Below are 16,536 nucleotides of genomic sequence, written 5' to 3' on the forward strand. Positions count from 1 at the left end.
TTTGCAGTACTTCTTTTTTTTTTAACTGATTTAACCGCTTTGAATCAATGACTGGGGAATTTCCAAGTGTGTCACCAACAGACTGCTTGCTGCGTTATCGGCAACGAGCGTGCACCTCCAAAAAAGTGACGGCGAAAACTGCACGCCACAGACATTTGCATATTCATTTGGCAGTGATTTTTTTACGTCAGATTCATCATTTTCTCTCTGGCTGGGAACATTTCCAGGCTTCTCACCTCCAAAGATGCAAATGTTTGTGAACCCAGGGGAAACAATTACGTATCGGTAGCAGTGGTTGAGTGGTGCCGTGCTATATGGAATGCGTATTGTATTATTTGTATAAATTATTAATCATAGCGAAAGTGAATTATAATATACAAGTATTTTGCCTCCTTTTGTCTGCTCTGCATATTTGTACCACAGATGCTCTTGCTATGCATCTCTCCAACAAGATGCTTGCATTAGGACTCCAGGGAAACCACCATAAGCACATATTGATTTGGATGATCTTATATATATGAATAAGTCTGTTTGTTTTATTGTATTCTCTGTGTGAATTGTGCAAGAAAAGGTTAAAAACAGGATGTGCAATTCCCACATGTGACCGTTTGCCTTGATGAGATGTGCTTTTGCATAGGATACCACGAAGCTTTATTGTTTTTATTTAATTTTCAGTCTTTTTGATGTAGCTACAGTACATGACGGTTCACGTATCGAGTCTAATTCCAGTCCAGATCGTTGCTTATCGCATTTTGGGACTTCCACAGAAAAAAAAACTGAAAAAATTACATAATTCCTCAGGTTTTGAAGTCTTCTGCTCTTCATTTTAAAGTACATCACACGATTTATACATGTCTCCAAGTGGACGGAGGAGGAGTGGGCGATGAATTTGTAATCATGTAAAAAAAAAACCCATAACATTTCGTTTGGCTTTTGAAATTTTGCTGAGCCCACCTTTGAGCCATTTCCCCGTCAAAAGATTCACATACATATTTAGAGATGGCACTACAAACCGCAAGTCTGACTCAAAACAGAAGAAGTTCTTTGTTTCTCGACTACAGGGACAAATTGGATAAAGTTGCCTCCTTCAAAGCGGTGGTTTCTGCGTTGTAACCCTTTTAAAATCATGTGACTCTTTTAAAATGTTGTGTATTGTAATGCCACTCACCTTTTTGAACAGAAGTACAGATGAACTCTTTTCTTTTCCACCACACGGTAATGATGTGGCTGATGGATTCGATTCTTTTAGTCAACTTAAGTTATAATTTAACTACCGCGCGCGTACAGCCGGCTAGTACTGCTGCTTTTGAGTGATTTTTGTTGTGTTTTTTTTTTTTTTTTGTAAATGATGTAACCTACTCCTCTGTGCCAACGATAGCTGCCTGTGTGAAAAGCAGAAATGAATGTACGTTGCTTTCGCTCAATAAAAGCGACGGTCTGTCCACCTGCTGTCGTCTTTCACGCGCAGAGAATGAGACGCGGGGAATGCAACGGTTTAAATCAGAGACAGGTTTATTTGTACATAAGGGTTGGAAAAAAAAAGACAATAAATGTATGTAAAATAAAAATAATTTAGGTTTTTAATAAAATTACATAAATCAATGAAATAAATATAAAACATGAGTAATGACGAGTTGTGAAGGGTACAATGTATGCTGCCTTATGTCTGCCCTTGTTTACAGTCACTCGATAAGCTCCCAGACTGAAGTACATACTCGGCATAGCGCTGATGGCGTGTAGTCAGCCACAACCACATAGTACATTTAAACGCTCCGATTTACTTCTACTCTGGAGCTTTCTCTACCTCTAAAACGCTAAAATAACGAACTAACAATGTAGCTTGGACAGAGGGTTTGAGTTACAGCTTAGTCTAGTTTAAATGATAAACTATGGAGGAAATATCATCCACCTCTCACTTGTGCTTTGTCAATAGCTTTAAAAATAAATTGCATTATAAGTTCACGCCTTGAACTTCAGTCATACTCAACAGAGAGTGTAATAAAGTATCTGTGTCCTTCCCTAGAGCAGTAATGTGTACGTGATCACCTTGAGAGAGGTTTGTCTTGTTAAGGCACAAACATTAGAATACATTTGTTACGCTTTAAACAGCTTGAGCTAAATAACTTCTATATGCATTTTGTCTATCACAAGATGTCATGTCCGAGTTTATTGTCGAGGAACTGAGTCAGAATGAACAATGTAAACATGCTGTCTTTTATATTTTCTGTGTCCATAAAAAGATTGAGACAGTCTTTTAGCAGCTTTTAGGTAATATTTTAGTTTAAAAAAAAAAAAAAAGGCTATAGCAAAATCACTTGAAATTGCCCAGGAACAAAATAAGATGTCTTTAAACAAGTCCTATGAGACTTTTAACAATGTTTCCAGCTATAAGGCTGTGACAGACCTGTAATACATCACTACCAAGAGCTTATACAAATGCAATAGTATCTGTGCTATGTCTATTTATCAGAATACTAATCAAAAGAAACAGTTGCATTTAATTGCATTTTTCCATATGTAGACGTTTGGAACATGGTGTCTTTAACCTCTGAATATGTGAGTGCTGTCACTGTGTACAACACTTTATGTATTTAGGTCTCACAAATTGAACTTTATCAACTGTGAACACGGCTTTTTCAGAAAAAGGCCAGCATGGACAAAATTACACTTGATTATACAACCACACCACTCCCAGGATAGTACAAGACATAAATATAGAAAAATATGTAATGTATATCGTATATATAAAAGTAAATACAGTATAAGGGACGTATAAACATTAAAACCAAGTGAAAATACAAAGTCGAGACACAGCAATGCCCTGCTTCACAATCACAGCAGGTCGAACAGCAGCAAGTCCCCACCAACAAGGAGCAACAGTCGTGTCCTCTTCAGCAGGAGCAGTCCTGACAACAGTCTGTCCTCTTCACTCCATCCGGAATGGATCCCAACACAAAGACCACGGTTCAAGTGAATTCAGATTGAACTTTACAAATCTCTGGAGTGAAGAGTGTCACAGCCATGAGCCAGGCGCTCTCTGCTGAAGAGTGTGTCAAAAGCAGAAGTGAAGAGCTGTGTGAACCAAGCGCCACAGCAGCGACTCTGTGACCTGAGGAAGGAATGATATTTGGACGGACTTTCAATGTCGAGTGTCACTGCGACAGTGGGAGCAGTTTTGACGACTCGACTTTAAGGAGAAATGAATCAGAGCCCCAGGTTCATGTCTGTAATATACAGGAAATGTGACCAGAGTGAGCTTATCACTGAACATCCAATATGGACAACATCAGCGTGGCATTAACAGAGGCACAGTGGTGCTGCGGGGTTTGACCTGGTTTTCAGTCACTTCAGGTCAGACCTGAACTCTTATCACATTTAAATATCACATCGTCACAGCCTTTCTCCAGTCCTTCTGATTATACTGTACCCAAACAGTTTAAGTGCTTTCTGCAAACCTTTACTGCTCTCCTTAAGTCTTTGTGAGCCTGGCACTGACACGGCCTAATGCATTAGATACAGAGCTGTGCCACTTTGTTTTAAGTTCTACCAGAGCCTATGGTTTGTTTTCCTCACAGACATCAGCCAGTCCAGGCGCTTTAACAAAAGGCTTTTCACCGATGAGCATGATGACTCCAATACAAAATCACTGACTGAACAGCCTCATTCTAATCTGTACTTTTACCATCCAGCAACTTCCTGTTCATACCAAACCTCACCTCAACTGTCCTTCACCATCAGAATCCCCAGCCCAGCCTTGGGCCCAGCAGCTAAACACTTCTCAACATCAAAGTGCAGTGCTTTCCAACATCCCCATAGAGAGCAATCTGTAGTGGGCTGGCTCTCGCTCCAACCATGCTCTTAACCGCCAATTCTGAACACTTTTCCAAGAGAGTAATCAGTGAAAACATCTGGTTGTGTGTTTTGGCAGCGAGTTTTAAAGGCTGTGTGTTGAATCGCTTTTGTAAAATGACTGAAGAAGTGTCCAGCTGAACGCGGAGTCAGGACGCGTCACATTCGCGCGGTTTGAAGCGAAACAGCTCTCACGACCCCACTTAAACTTCACACTCGTATTTGTTTCTCCTCAAACTCAACTGTTACGACAAAGACTCCACTGTCACCGCTGTAAAAGACTCGTGCTAGCATTGTGCGAGGCATGTAAATATTCATATAACTCAATATAAATCTGTGCTATCAGTCATGAGGCGAGGTCACAGAGGGCCAGTGCGGTGTTGGGTGTGGCAGAGGGCGTGGCCTGTGCACTGGAGGGCGGAGCCAGGTGGCATTGCACACACACACACACACACACACTCGGACAAATAGTAGAAACAGACTCGTGTGAACGCAGCATATCATTTCACAACGACCCGGGGACCCGCTGCGCCCTCAGTCCCACAGCTGAGCGCCTCTCAGTTCGGGGGCGAGCGGGTCCGGTCTGAACCTCAAGGACCAGGCGGAGAACAGGAGCCCAGCCCTGCCGCCACTAGGACGGGGCGGAGAAGGGGGCGGAGCTGTTGTTGTTGGTGCCGTTGTGGTTGGCCGACTTGACGATGGTGATGACGCTGGTGGTGGCGACCTTGCCCGGCGACAGTGGCCCGCGGGTGACAGTCCGGGCGAAGCACTGCAGCGCCTCGTACTTGGCTCGGAGGGCGTCCAGCTCCAGTCTCATGCTGGCGTTCTCCCGGGCCAGTTTGTCCACCTCCATCTGCAGGTCGATCTTCTGCCTCTCCAGCTCCTCCTTCTGGGTGACGCGCTTGATCCGGCAGCTGGCGGCGTAGCCTCGGTTCTTGAGGGTGCGCCGGCGCTGCTTCAGCTTCACCACGTCGTCCTTGGTCAGCCCGCGCAGGTGCTGGTTGAGCTCGCGCACCGACATGGCGACCAGCTCGTCGTCGCTGAGGGCCGGGGCATTCTCCCCCGCCTCCTTCTTGACCTGCTCAGGCACATGAACAATGCCAAAGTCAAGGCACTGAGAGAATACAATGCATATAGTTATTGAAGAGGTACAAAAAAAAAGTACATTTCAAAATTGTAACACGATCATTCTTAAATAGGCCAGTAAATAATAGCTGGAACAATAGATTTTCAGGCCCAATATTTATTGAGTTTACCTTTTCTTTGCATTGGCATTTGTGTTTTAGTTATTTTTTTGTTGTACACTAAGATTTGAGCTGTAGATGGTCGAGTAAGTAACTTCTATGCCTAATTATAGATATATAAACTAATACTGTTTTTAACAATATTATACATTCAGAAAAGGGTTTAAAGTTTCATAATGATTGTAACATGAGCATAAAGTATTTTCAATATATAATTTATTGTGATTCAAAAGTTGTTATCATGACAGGCCTATTCTTAAACAATAAAAGGAATTGAATTACAGTTGAAATGTTAACTTGAAAATGATTGTATATGATTTGTTTTGTCTCCAGACTGGAAATAAAACACTTCAAAATTAAACCATAATCTAATTTGGCCACATTTATCTGGAAATATGGCATTTTCTAAACACTAGGGCTCCCACTGAAGTCAGGGATTATTTTTTCCAGATTAATCAAACTATTATCTCCAATGTTTTTGGAAACAATTTCACAAGTTTAAGCTAAAATATGCAAATATGCCAAATAGGGGTCAGCCCAAAAATATGTGTTAATGTGTATAATTGTTATAGACATCACTGCAGCCCTAGTAAACACTAAAACTTTGTAAATACTTCGGAGGTGTAATAACAGTGTAATATGTGTGATAAAAACCTTTATTCTTACCTTTAATGCTTTGTTCGGCTTGAAATGAGTCGTCATTCCCTGCATACAGAAATCTGTCCAGGAATCCACAGAAGCCACTGAAAGACAACAACAAAACACAGAGAATTAGGCCCATATGTTCAAACTCCACAGGTCCATGTGCAAGGATGGACTGCTTAGTGCTGTAACAGCCACTAGAGGGCAGCAGACGACCACGAACACACGCTCTGACTGAAAGACCCTTATATAGAGCCTATAGTTGCAGGGGAGGTGGGCTTTTATGTAGTTCACTGGAGCAAAGCAGGATTACATAAAGTCCTCCCATGAGTTTGTGTGAAAAAGCTGACATTTGAGCCGTCTGTCTGGGTTTTACAGTTTCCAAGCCCCTCTTTGTTGCGTGTGGGTGCTTTGAAGACATGACAAAAAGTAAATGTGATTGTCCTGTTGCTGCTGCTGCTGCTGATGGTGCTGCTGTTGCTGCTTAAAGACACTTCATGTTTGGGGGGACGACGTGAGAACTGGCCCAGCTCAGTGTCATGGAAACGGCCTGACCAATGAGCGTGGGGAGTCCGAGTCACGTGGTCTGGAAAAGAGTAAATAAGCCTCATTCATAACCACAACACACAGCTCCGAATGGGACGCACAGTGTTGCCAGTGTTGTGAGGACGAAAAAAAAGGTCCACGAATCATCAGAGACGTTCCCAAGCCAATCACGAGCACATTGTTTGTTAATCTTATCTGATTAAAAAGGCTCAAATACAAAGGACAAATAACCTCGACTCGGCCTTAACCTTGAGCGTGTGATATGAAAATAATTAAACCGCCATTTGCTTATAACATTTACGCTGAACTTTGCGGAGTTGCACGCGGAAAATTCCTGGCGATAGAGTGTCACAGAGACATACTTTCCTTCGTAGTCATGTGTGTATTTTTACGTCCAGACAATGCTCCTCCGAGTCCATTAAGAGCCGCGAGTTTGGCCCCGAGCTCCTCTTTCACACTGGGCTTTTCCTGCGCCGCTACATGCCCTTATTTAACTCGCCCGGTGGTTATATTTAGCCCGCTGTGCTGACACGAGATTCTGCCAACCAAACAATTTAAGTGAGTGTGCGATAAGTGATAGCCGGGGCCCCGATGCCCTGCGCCGGCGGTTCGTGCGCAGCTTCGGGAGAGGGGACGCAGGGTGGGGAGGCCCTTTCGGGACGTTTAGCATCTTTTTTCCTACGAAGGGTGTGACTGAGCAACAGTCCGACAATTGTTTTGAAGGCGTTTGTAAGTGGGAGCACCAACTGGGACGCACTGATTCATAAATAGTGTATTGTAGAGCCATGTTACAAAACAAACGGGGGAATTTAGAGTGGGTTTTAAAGGATTATAGTGATGATAAGTGTGCACGGCTGCCATTTCAATTCAATGTATACAAAATATAAATACCCCATCTTGTCACTGGTTAAAAGTACTTAAAATATTGTCTCGACAGAACAAACTGAAAGAGGAATCTGTGCTTGTGCGTATTTACCATGATACGGACACGTTTTTTTGTTAACTAGAGTTCTCACAAACCAGTTACAAGCCATGGTCATTTTTTGGGTTATTCACATGCCCCAACAAAGTCAAAGTTGTAAAAGTAGCCTATTCAGCATAATCAGCAAATCTACGCCATCAATCAGTTGGTCTGAATAACCCTGCCAAAAATCGCTCACCACAATGTTGTGCGATACAACAGAAAAAGTCTGAGCGACTGGCGTAAACAAACTTTGAAGTGGTGACAGAACACGTGTGAACAGCAATCATGGAAAGAAGTAGCCGACGGGGCCATTGGCGGTGTAGTTGGGCACGTTTTATGAGCCAAAGTGTAAAGTGGAAATCAGCCCAGCTCGCTTCGAAGGCACAATAAGTGGAAAGTGAAATAGATGGTTTCTTTTTATTCAAATCTACCTTGAATTCCCTTTCAGCTACACAACACTTATACACAACGCCTATATTCGAGTTGCATTAGAGGTGAGCAATTGTCAAAAATGTATATCCTGACATTCATGGAGAACGTACTGAAAACAATAATCAGGATTTGGCAACGGAAATGTGCTAAAATACAGCTTTTATTGTAGAAGTTCGGGTTTAAGTATCAGACAAATGTGAAATGAGACTAACATTTTCCACAAATATATCCCTTTATACTCTATATTTATACTTGAAAGATTACAACATAACATTGTTCAATTGTATATTTACAATCAGCTCTGTTTAAAGCAGTCCAATATTCAAGTGTTATTGGAAATCCGATACATTGCCAGCCTCTTTGTCGCATCACTTGTCCGATTATCGTATGTCACCCCAGCACTGTTGCCATGGCGACGAACGCGTTATGAATAGTCGGCAGGTTTCCGCCAGGGCAGCACCAGCACCTCGCATGACCCCACTTCAAAAACGGCCGCACTATCGCTTCTCTCCTGGTTACAGACTCTTTGGGGTCCGACCATAACGTAATGACACAGTTTTTGCAACAAGTTCTCAAATCTGTGAAAACCAAAACAGAGGGAGAAAACAGCTGCTGGACATGACGCCGGTGTAAACATCTGCGAAAAAGATGTCCTTTCCCTCCAAATATTTAACAGCAAATGGCGTCATAATGTTTTCTAATACAAAAAGATGAAGAAACATGGTATTCCACAGTAGCAGCTTGAACTAAAACTCATGTTATTCAGGTTTTTTTTAGGTTTTACGAATATAATGAACATGAAAATGGCACAAACGAACCAAAACAGGACCAGAGAGAGAACAGAGGACAAAAATCAAAGCAAGAAGACGTCCAACGAGAGAGAAAAGCGAAGGAAAATCAAGGCATAAGCACATAAACCCAACCAAACGTCCCACTTTAAAACCCATTTTCACAATTAATCTAGTCATGTAATTCACAAAAGAGCTCCAATAGCACCGCCAGTATTGAGCTACAACATGGCAACAAGGGCATTATTTCCTGGCAACAATATTAATTTAAAAAGTAAGTGCGAATAAAACAGCTGCGGAGGCTTTTTAATCGACTATCATGACAAGCTTTATAGTTTTAACACCAGATTTCTTTCTGATCCGCGAAGGGATTTCACGCAATCCCTGCACAATCCTCGTTTACGCTAATGATAAGAATTAAATCCGTTGATCAAATAAAACTTAAGGCCCACACATCTTGCCGTTTGGGAAGAAGGAACGATGGCTGAATCTGACAGAATGAAACACTTGAATTACGAGACGTGCGAACAATTGCCAAAAAAGGGGGCGGGCGTGGCCAAGAAACTACAAAATGAGTAGGATCTCGCACAAAAACAACTTGTGTTTCAGCTTCAGCATTTTAAGGACTTGTTCACAATCAAAAGGCATCATATTTGGTTTAACTGTCATGGCAACCATCCTCATTTCTCATCATTCTGAAGTCCATGGGAGAAGTACGAGTGAACGGCATCTTTCTAAAACTCCAGATGCCTCCCTCCGTTCTACTGTTGGCCACATAAATCATTTTAATCCAGATAAATCAATTACTAAGACACCGTTGATCAATTACTCAAGCATAAAAGAGCTCAAAATGGAACATCCGCCTTCTTCCAAAGACATTTTTCTGCCATAAAAGTATAAAATGAATCCAAACAAAGCTAATCTTACCATTGGTTATAGCTTCTATGTTCATTGTGATTTAACTTTGTCTAAATCGGGTTTGTGCGACCTCAGAAGGCTTTACTTCTTACACAAAACATGGCATTCCTCAGTAGCAGTTGGGTCCAAACAGGCCTTGCATCAGAGGGGGTCCCTGCCTGGGTTACTGAGTATATTCCTTGCAAAGATCACGGAAAAGTGGCGTGGGGGGCCTCTCCGTCTTCATACAAGGGGCCCCCCGGCTTGAACTCTGGGGCCAGGTTGTTTAAGTCAAATTCTTCAGGCATGTGCTTATACGTTTTTGCAAATAGTTCAGGGAAGTTTGTTTTTTTGTGCCCATCAATCTCCCCGAACGGAAAAACAACTCTCCACATGGCGAAGTGAATATAGACCTTGTTGCACATGCATAATTTCATAACACTCACGCTCCACGGGGGGGAAAACAGTCCTTAAAGGTTTTCCAAAACAGTAAGAGAAGGAGTCTGGGAAAATACCTCGAGGAAAAGCCACAGATGGCGCGTAGAAAGAACAAAACCCCGCATTCCTCGGGGAAAGCGCACACATGTGAGCGAGCAGCCACACACATGCAAATCCACCGTGGAGAAGGAGCTGAGGGGAGATGTCCTGGGATGCACTCGCACCGCGGGGGGAGGCGGGGCGCAGACCGAACCCGCTTGTAAAAACGCCGGCTGCAAGTTTCACGAAATGTCTGGAATTCAAAAGTGTCTCAGAAGTCGTTCGCTTGTCCAAACAAATCACACCGCCGCCTATCGTGTGCGCGAGAGCCGTCTGGGTGTTAACAGAGAGGCACACGCTTTTGGCAAGTTGAAGGGAGAAGCCAAAGTGTGCGAGCGAAACTTTTAGCCCTGAACGAGAATATTTTTGGAGGTCTTGACAGAAAAGAACTTTTGTCTTTGTCGCAAGACCAGTGGAATGTTGTTTGTATGTATGGTTTTACAGCATGAAATACAGCAGCATAAAACCCTAACCCAGGTCTCTGGGAACATAGGTACCAAGGAACATAGGTACCAAGGAATATAGGTACCAAGGAATATAGGTACCAAGGAATATAGGTACCAAGGAATATAGGTACCAAGGAACATAGGTACCAAGGAATATAGGTACCAAAGAACATAGGTACCGGGGAACATAGGTACCGGGGAACATAGGTACAGGGGAATGTAGGTGCGGGGAATATAGGTACCGGGGAACATAGGTACTGGGGAATGTAGGTACCGGGGAATGTAGGTACCGGGGAACATAGGTACCATAGAACATTGGTACCGGGGAACATAGGTACCGGGGAATGTAGGTATGTTTCTTCAAGGCTTTTCAAATGTGTCTTTTAGTATTTTATACTTGAGCTACAACTGATGATTATTTTTCTAAACGGTTCATTATTCTTCTGATTCATGAGTGAATGTGAACTCTGCAAAAGACTTGTGAAAATGAGATGTTTACAACATTCGAATGAGGTGAAGCTACAGTGAAGTGGCTTGAGAACATCGTCATTATATATAGTATATTTACAATAAAATCGATTTTTTCTTCTCTTTAAAAACAACACATTTGACATGTTTTGTGTCATTTAAAGGTAATTCCTGATCTGCTCTTTCAGAAAAGCGCTTCTTCCTTCACATTTAGGAGTCTGTGTACAGATTAAGTGATTACCAACCATTGTCTTTGTTAAAAATGCACTGTGAAACTTTTCTGCCTTCCTGTCAAAACCGGAGATGCTGGTTTAATGCCACACTGTGGAACATTCGAGGCAAAGCAATTACATGTAAACAACCCCAATCTGTTCGGATAACAGTCTAGAATTTGAAACATATAAACGCAGCAGTAAACAAAACACACGGATTGTCCTTTTGCAGATTATGTCCACTTCAAACTTAACAAATGTGTGTGAATATTGAGACCAGAAGCCGCTTTTAAAACATCGTATAGAACTGTACATTGTCTGAGCTTTAACTTTGATTTATTATTTGACATTTTGGTTCAGGGATCTGGTCAAGTTCAAGCCCATGGCTGGGCGGCTCCAGCAGGTAACAGAGGGGCCCATCCTCAGTTAAACAAACAACACATCCAAACCAGTGATAAATGCAGCGCTGGCTTGATTGGGGCCCTTGAATGTTTTGCCTCTCTTTCTGTCGCAGCTTAAGCCTTCGCATTCCCTCTCTGCTTTTCTTGCATTTTTCTCAGGGAAGTCGGCAAGAGGATTTCAAATTTTTGTTTCCCCCCCTCTCTCTTTCCGATCTGCTTTCCCCCAGCGCAGCACATTCGGTGGGTTATTCTGCTGGAGGAAATGGAGAGCATAGCGGAGCGGTGAGTCACGCTGTTTACTGGTAGAAAGCAGTGGACCAACGGCAGGGACTCACGCCCTCCCGATCTGACGTTTCCTGGAAAATCCCGCGTTTCACTGGAGGAAGGAAAAGTACAGGGGACGGACCTTGGGACTGGCATGGGAGCACCGCCGCCGCGCCGGGGCAGGAAGGGAAAAGGGAGGAGGACGCGGCCGTGATCGCGGGCAAAAGTGTTTTCTTCTCAAACCGCAGACGTTGGGGCTTTGGAGAAATGCGAGGAATGTCGAAGAAGGAGCGTACCTGCCAATTGCAAGCCAGAAATATGGGAGGAATATGGGCCAAAGCGGTATCCAAGTCCAACAGAAAAAGGTTGTCCATAAAACATCCATAAAGCAGTGTCAAAACTACTCATTTGAACAAGTATCAATATAAAATGTGATTATGAAATAGCACATAAATAAAACCAAAAACGTTTGACAGTTTTTCGAATGGTCTTGACCGATATCAGAACTAGTACAACACCACCTGGTAATATATTAAAGAAGCACTGTGTAACTTTTCCATTAACGTTTTAAGATGTTATTGCTTTACCTGGAATCTGGTATTAAAATTATTAAAATGCATCTATTCAAATTCCAGGTGTTTCCAGCGCCCCAAAACACTTGCCTTCTTACTGCAAGTGTGGGCTCGCCTCTCCACAGAGCTGACCAGTAACTTGGCCCCGGACTGTTTGTTTCCATGGATATATGTTTAAAAAAGCAATAGTTTGGATAACATGGAGACAAACTGGCAGTGAGAAAAACCTAGACTGCGTTCACACTTATTTACATGATTTAATCCTAATTTGAGCCTGTTTTATAGTCCTGACGTGGACCTGGTTTGGTCCTGTTCTTGTCCTCGTTTAGATTCAGGTTTTGTCCAGTTTTAAAGTGGTAAATGTGCCAGAGGAAACTATTATGTTCAATCATATTATGTATCAAAATTCCATTCTATGATTAAATTGCTAATTGCTGTTTCGTTACACTTCCATGTCCACTTTGTTCATTCATTTATCCAGGCTTGGGACCAGCACAAAGACCACTAGATGTAAATGAAGCAAGGGTTTTGAGTTAGACTTGAAAACTGACAATTGCTATTGAAATGTCAATTAAAAAAAATTGCTGACATGGTTCAAATTGAAACATGAAATTGTGCATTAATGAACAAATACTGTGTCATGTATAAATACTTCATACTAGTCAATTACTCCAACTAGAACTGTTATTAGTCCTACACTCCTTACCAGAACTATGCCTCTTACCATTAATATTACTAATACTACCCATCCTTCTGCTCTACCACTACAGAAAGGAACATATTTATCTACACAACTGCAAAACACTGGATACAACTGTTCCGTTAAGTGGTATTTACCCGTACACACGGTTTCAGCTGGGTATAAATCATTCTCAAAGCCAAACTCACCATGTTTTTCTGCCATAAAACGGGGCAAAAACACACCACGTTCTTCATGACTCATCACTTCACAGACCGCAGCGATTCCACTTTCACAACACCACGAAAAAACACTGCGCTTTCTGTCACCGCTGACAGACCCGAGCACATTAAACATTCGCCGCGGATATTATTTGACATGTACTGTGTAAAGCTTGTGACTTTTAGGTGAATTTTCTCCCATTTTGTCTTGTTTTTTTTGCCTTGTCATCGGTGGGTGTGGCGGCGTGATTCAGTGATTTTGACTTCTCCATCCAAAAAGAAGACCTCATCGTTTTTTTGTATTTATTTTTATGATGGAACCACATGGTAACCTCATGACAGGGGAGTGCTGCTGTCTGCTGCTCCCGCCTCGGCAAAAATAGAGAAACCTACCAGGAAAAATATACACGGGCCGGGGGTTCTCAAACGTGCTCATTAATGTCATATTCCTGGGCTCTTTAGTTAATGGAGATACAATCGTTCAAATAGTCAGGGATCAGCTTCAAATCGAGAAGTTTACAGCCGCTCTACAGTCAGTAAAAGCATGTGGTTGGAGCAGATATTACTGTTTTTGATAAGGGAAAAAAAACTACAACAAATTAAATTGAATCAAAAACGTAATTCAAGTCAACTAAATGTATTTATATATAGATTTATATTTCCAAAATAATACCAGCATGGCAGGGCTTTCCAAAATGGTCGATTTTAGCAGCAGACAGTTAGAAAATAAAGCAATGAAACAGGCGTTGGTCAATCAAAGAGAATTCAAAAACATTCACAAGAATTAAGCAAATTGAAGCTTTTTTTTTGTGCCATAATCCCCTGCTCTATACTAAATTTAAAAAGGTGACAACAAAATATAAACAGTAAGAAGTATATTGAACTAGACCAACAGTTCAAGTCATGTGAAAGCCAGAATCTGTTCTGAACACAGTGAAAATCAGTCTAAACCAAGTCTAAACCTGAGTTGAACCGCACCATAGCTCAGGTATTCTGCAGAAGATTGATGGGTTTGAGTCTGGACCAGTTGAGGAGCATAAGCCAAGATTTACAGGACGCCAGAGCTAAACCCAGACTAATCTAGGGCTAAACCAGAGCTAAACCCAGACCAATAGGGCTAAACCAGAGCTAAACCCTGACCAATCTAGGGCTAAATAAGAGCTAAACCCAGACCAATCCAGGGGTAAACCAGAGCTAAACCCAGACCAATCTAGGGCTAAACCAGAGCTAAACCCAGACCAATCCAGGGGTAAACCAGAGCTAAACCCAGACCAATCTAGGGCTAAACCAGAGCTAAACCCAGACCAATCTAGGGCTAAACCAGAGCTAAACCCTGACCAATCTAGGGCTAAACAAGAGCTAAACCCAGACCAATCCAGGGGTAAACCAGAGCTAAACCCAGACCAATCTAGGGCTAAACCAGAGCTAAACCCAGACCAATCCAGGGGTAAACCAGAGCTAAACCCAGACCAATCTAGGGCTAAACCAGAGCTAAACCCAGACCAATCTAGGGCTAAACCAGAGCTAAACCCAGACCAATCTAGGGCTAAACCAGAACTAAACCCAGACCAATCTAGGGCTGAACCAGAGCTAAACCCTGACCAATCTAGGGCTAAACCAGAGTTAAACCCTGACCAATCTAGGGCTAAACAAGAGCTAAACCCAGACCAATCTAGGGCTAAACCAGAACTAAACCCAGACCAATCTAGGGCTAAACCAGAGCTAAACCCTGACCAATCTAGGGCTAAACCAGAGCCAAACCCAGACCAATCGAGGGCTAAACCAGAGCTAAACAGAGACCAATCTAGGGCTAAACCAGAGCTAAACCCAGATCAATCTAGGGCTAAACCAGAGCTACACCCAGACCAATCTGGGGCTAAACCAGAGCTAAACCCAGACCAATCTAGGGCTAAACCAGAGCTAAACTTGGACAAATCTGCACACAAATACAACTTTGAATGTGAACACAAGCCACTTTCATAAGCATTTTACAGTGCTACCTCATCACTAGTTCACTCCGGGTTGTTTTTTGATTAATTAATGCGTGTTTAATAACCTGTTGTCTTACATTTGAGTGGTCTGAAAATTCCTGTTTTCACCTACCCCTTATCTCCACCCACTGCCCTGTTCTTATTATCTATTATCATCATCATCATCATCATCAATATTATTATCATTATTATATTTTAATTATTTTTACATACAGACATAAGGGGGAAAAACAAGTAAATAATTTTAAAATCCTTAAAATTGAGTTGTTTTAGACCAATACTGTGACATACAATGAACAAAACATAAAAAAAAAACAATCACCTAACATTATAACTAAATATAAAGGTGTAATAAGAATGCCAAACATGTACTTCAGCTGAACTCCAGAAGAAAAACCAGGTCACAATGGAAGCGCCCCCCAGCTTGAGAACCACTGCCTCTCTCTCAGATCTAATTGGAAGACATTACTCACTGCTAATATTTTCCATGAATCGCAATAGCCTTAAAAGGTCGCTCTGTCTTCCCTTCGGCGCTATTGAATAAAAGACAATACCTCCACCGCGTCCAATATTAGGCCAGTAAATAAAACATGCCGTTAGAATGGCAAACGCGCGGTGGAATAACGGCCTAACGAGCGCGATAAGATAAAGGCGTCCTTCGTGCGGGGTGATTAATGGTTTGTGGAAATGTGCTTGCCCCTCCTGAGTGATGTTTGGAGCGGTCAGCCCTGGTGGTCCTGCTCCCCTTCGTGCCCTTTGTCCCACATGTCTCTCAAATGCGCACCACGTGTTGTTTCCAATGTCAAAAAACAGCCTGGTGAGTCGCCTTTTTTTTTTAACACAACTCACAGCAAATCGAGCGTTAAAACGAGCGGAAGGGGCTTTTGAAGGGGACGGGGTGACATGTTAATTCAGACAAACGTGTATAATGTCATTCAACGCTTAACGGAAGTGCCAAATTGGCCCCAACAATCACAAGTTTACTCAGAAGAGCGCCAAAAGTATTGAATATCAAATAAACATCAACAAATGCCACGATCCTACCTCTTATACAAATATGTGTACACAGTTGTAGTGACAGAATAAAAGATCAAAAATGGCAAGATAACAAAAATAAAATATTAATATTATTGGGAAATGTGTCAGTCAGAACACGAGGCGTGGTTTTCTACATGTAACATTCAAAAAGAAACATTAAAAAAACAATATTGCCTTGTTTTTAAGGCAATAACAGTGTCACAATAAATATTTCAACACTTGAACAGCCAAAATATGGGTAATAAACGTGTAATTAATGGTTCCTTGTTCACATATGGCACAGTCGCTCCGCGTTTCAGCCTGTGTTATGTTACTCTGCCTCAACACGTGTCCTCACTTTCCCAG

The 16,536-nt window shown here is 42.2% G+C and overlaps 1 protein-coding gene across 2 annotated transcripts; it reads right to left on the reverse strand.

Moving 5' to 3' along the window:
- Positions 1-1,494: 1,494 nt before the first annotated feature.
- Positions 1,495-13,169, reverse strand: mafk (v-maf avian musculoaponeurotic fibrosarcoma oncogene homolog K). 2 transcript variants are annotated; one of them, XM_072443021.1, is made up of 3 exons: positions 13,151-13,169; positions 5,760-5,836; positions 1,495-4,927 (listed from the first exon to the last, which is right to left on the reverse strand). In XM_072443021.1, exons 1-3 carry the CDS (start codon positions 13,164-13,166, stop codon positions 4,481-4,483), a joined length of 540 nt encoding a protein of 179 aa, XP_072299122.1. In that variant the 5' UTR covers positions 13,167-13,169; the 3' UTR covers positions 1,495-4,480. The 2 variants fall into 2 exon arrangements, with proteins under 2 accessions (XP_072299122.1, XP_072299121.1); XM_072443020.1 differs by having other exon boundaries at positions 1,495-4,963; positions 13,151-13,167.
- Positions 13,170-16,536: the final 3,367 nt, after the last annotated feature.

The sequence above is a fragment of the Eucyclogobius newberryi genome, unplaced genomic scaffold, assembly GCF_026437365.1.
Source record: "Eucyclogobius newberryi isolate DKJ021-1_F unplaced genomic scaffold, fEucNew1.0.hap1 SCAF_13, whole genome shotgun sequence".
Taxonomy (NCBI): domain Eukaryota; kingdom Metazoa; phylum Chordata; class Actinopteri; order Gobiiformes; family Gobiidae; genus Eucyclogobius; species Eucyclogobius newberryi.

Coding starts and splice junctions, on each gene's coding strand:
- mafk (XM_072443020.1), bottom strand. Junction 4,964..5,759: donor AGCCGAACAAAGCATTAAAG/GTAAGAATAAAG, acceptor GTATTCTCTCAG/TGCCTTGACTTTGGCATTGT.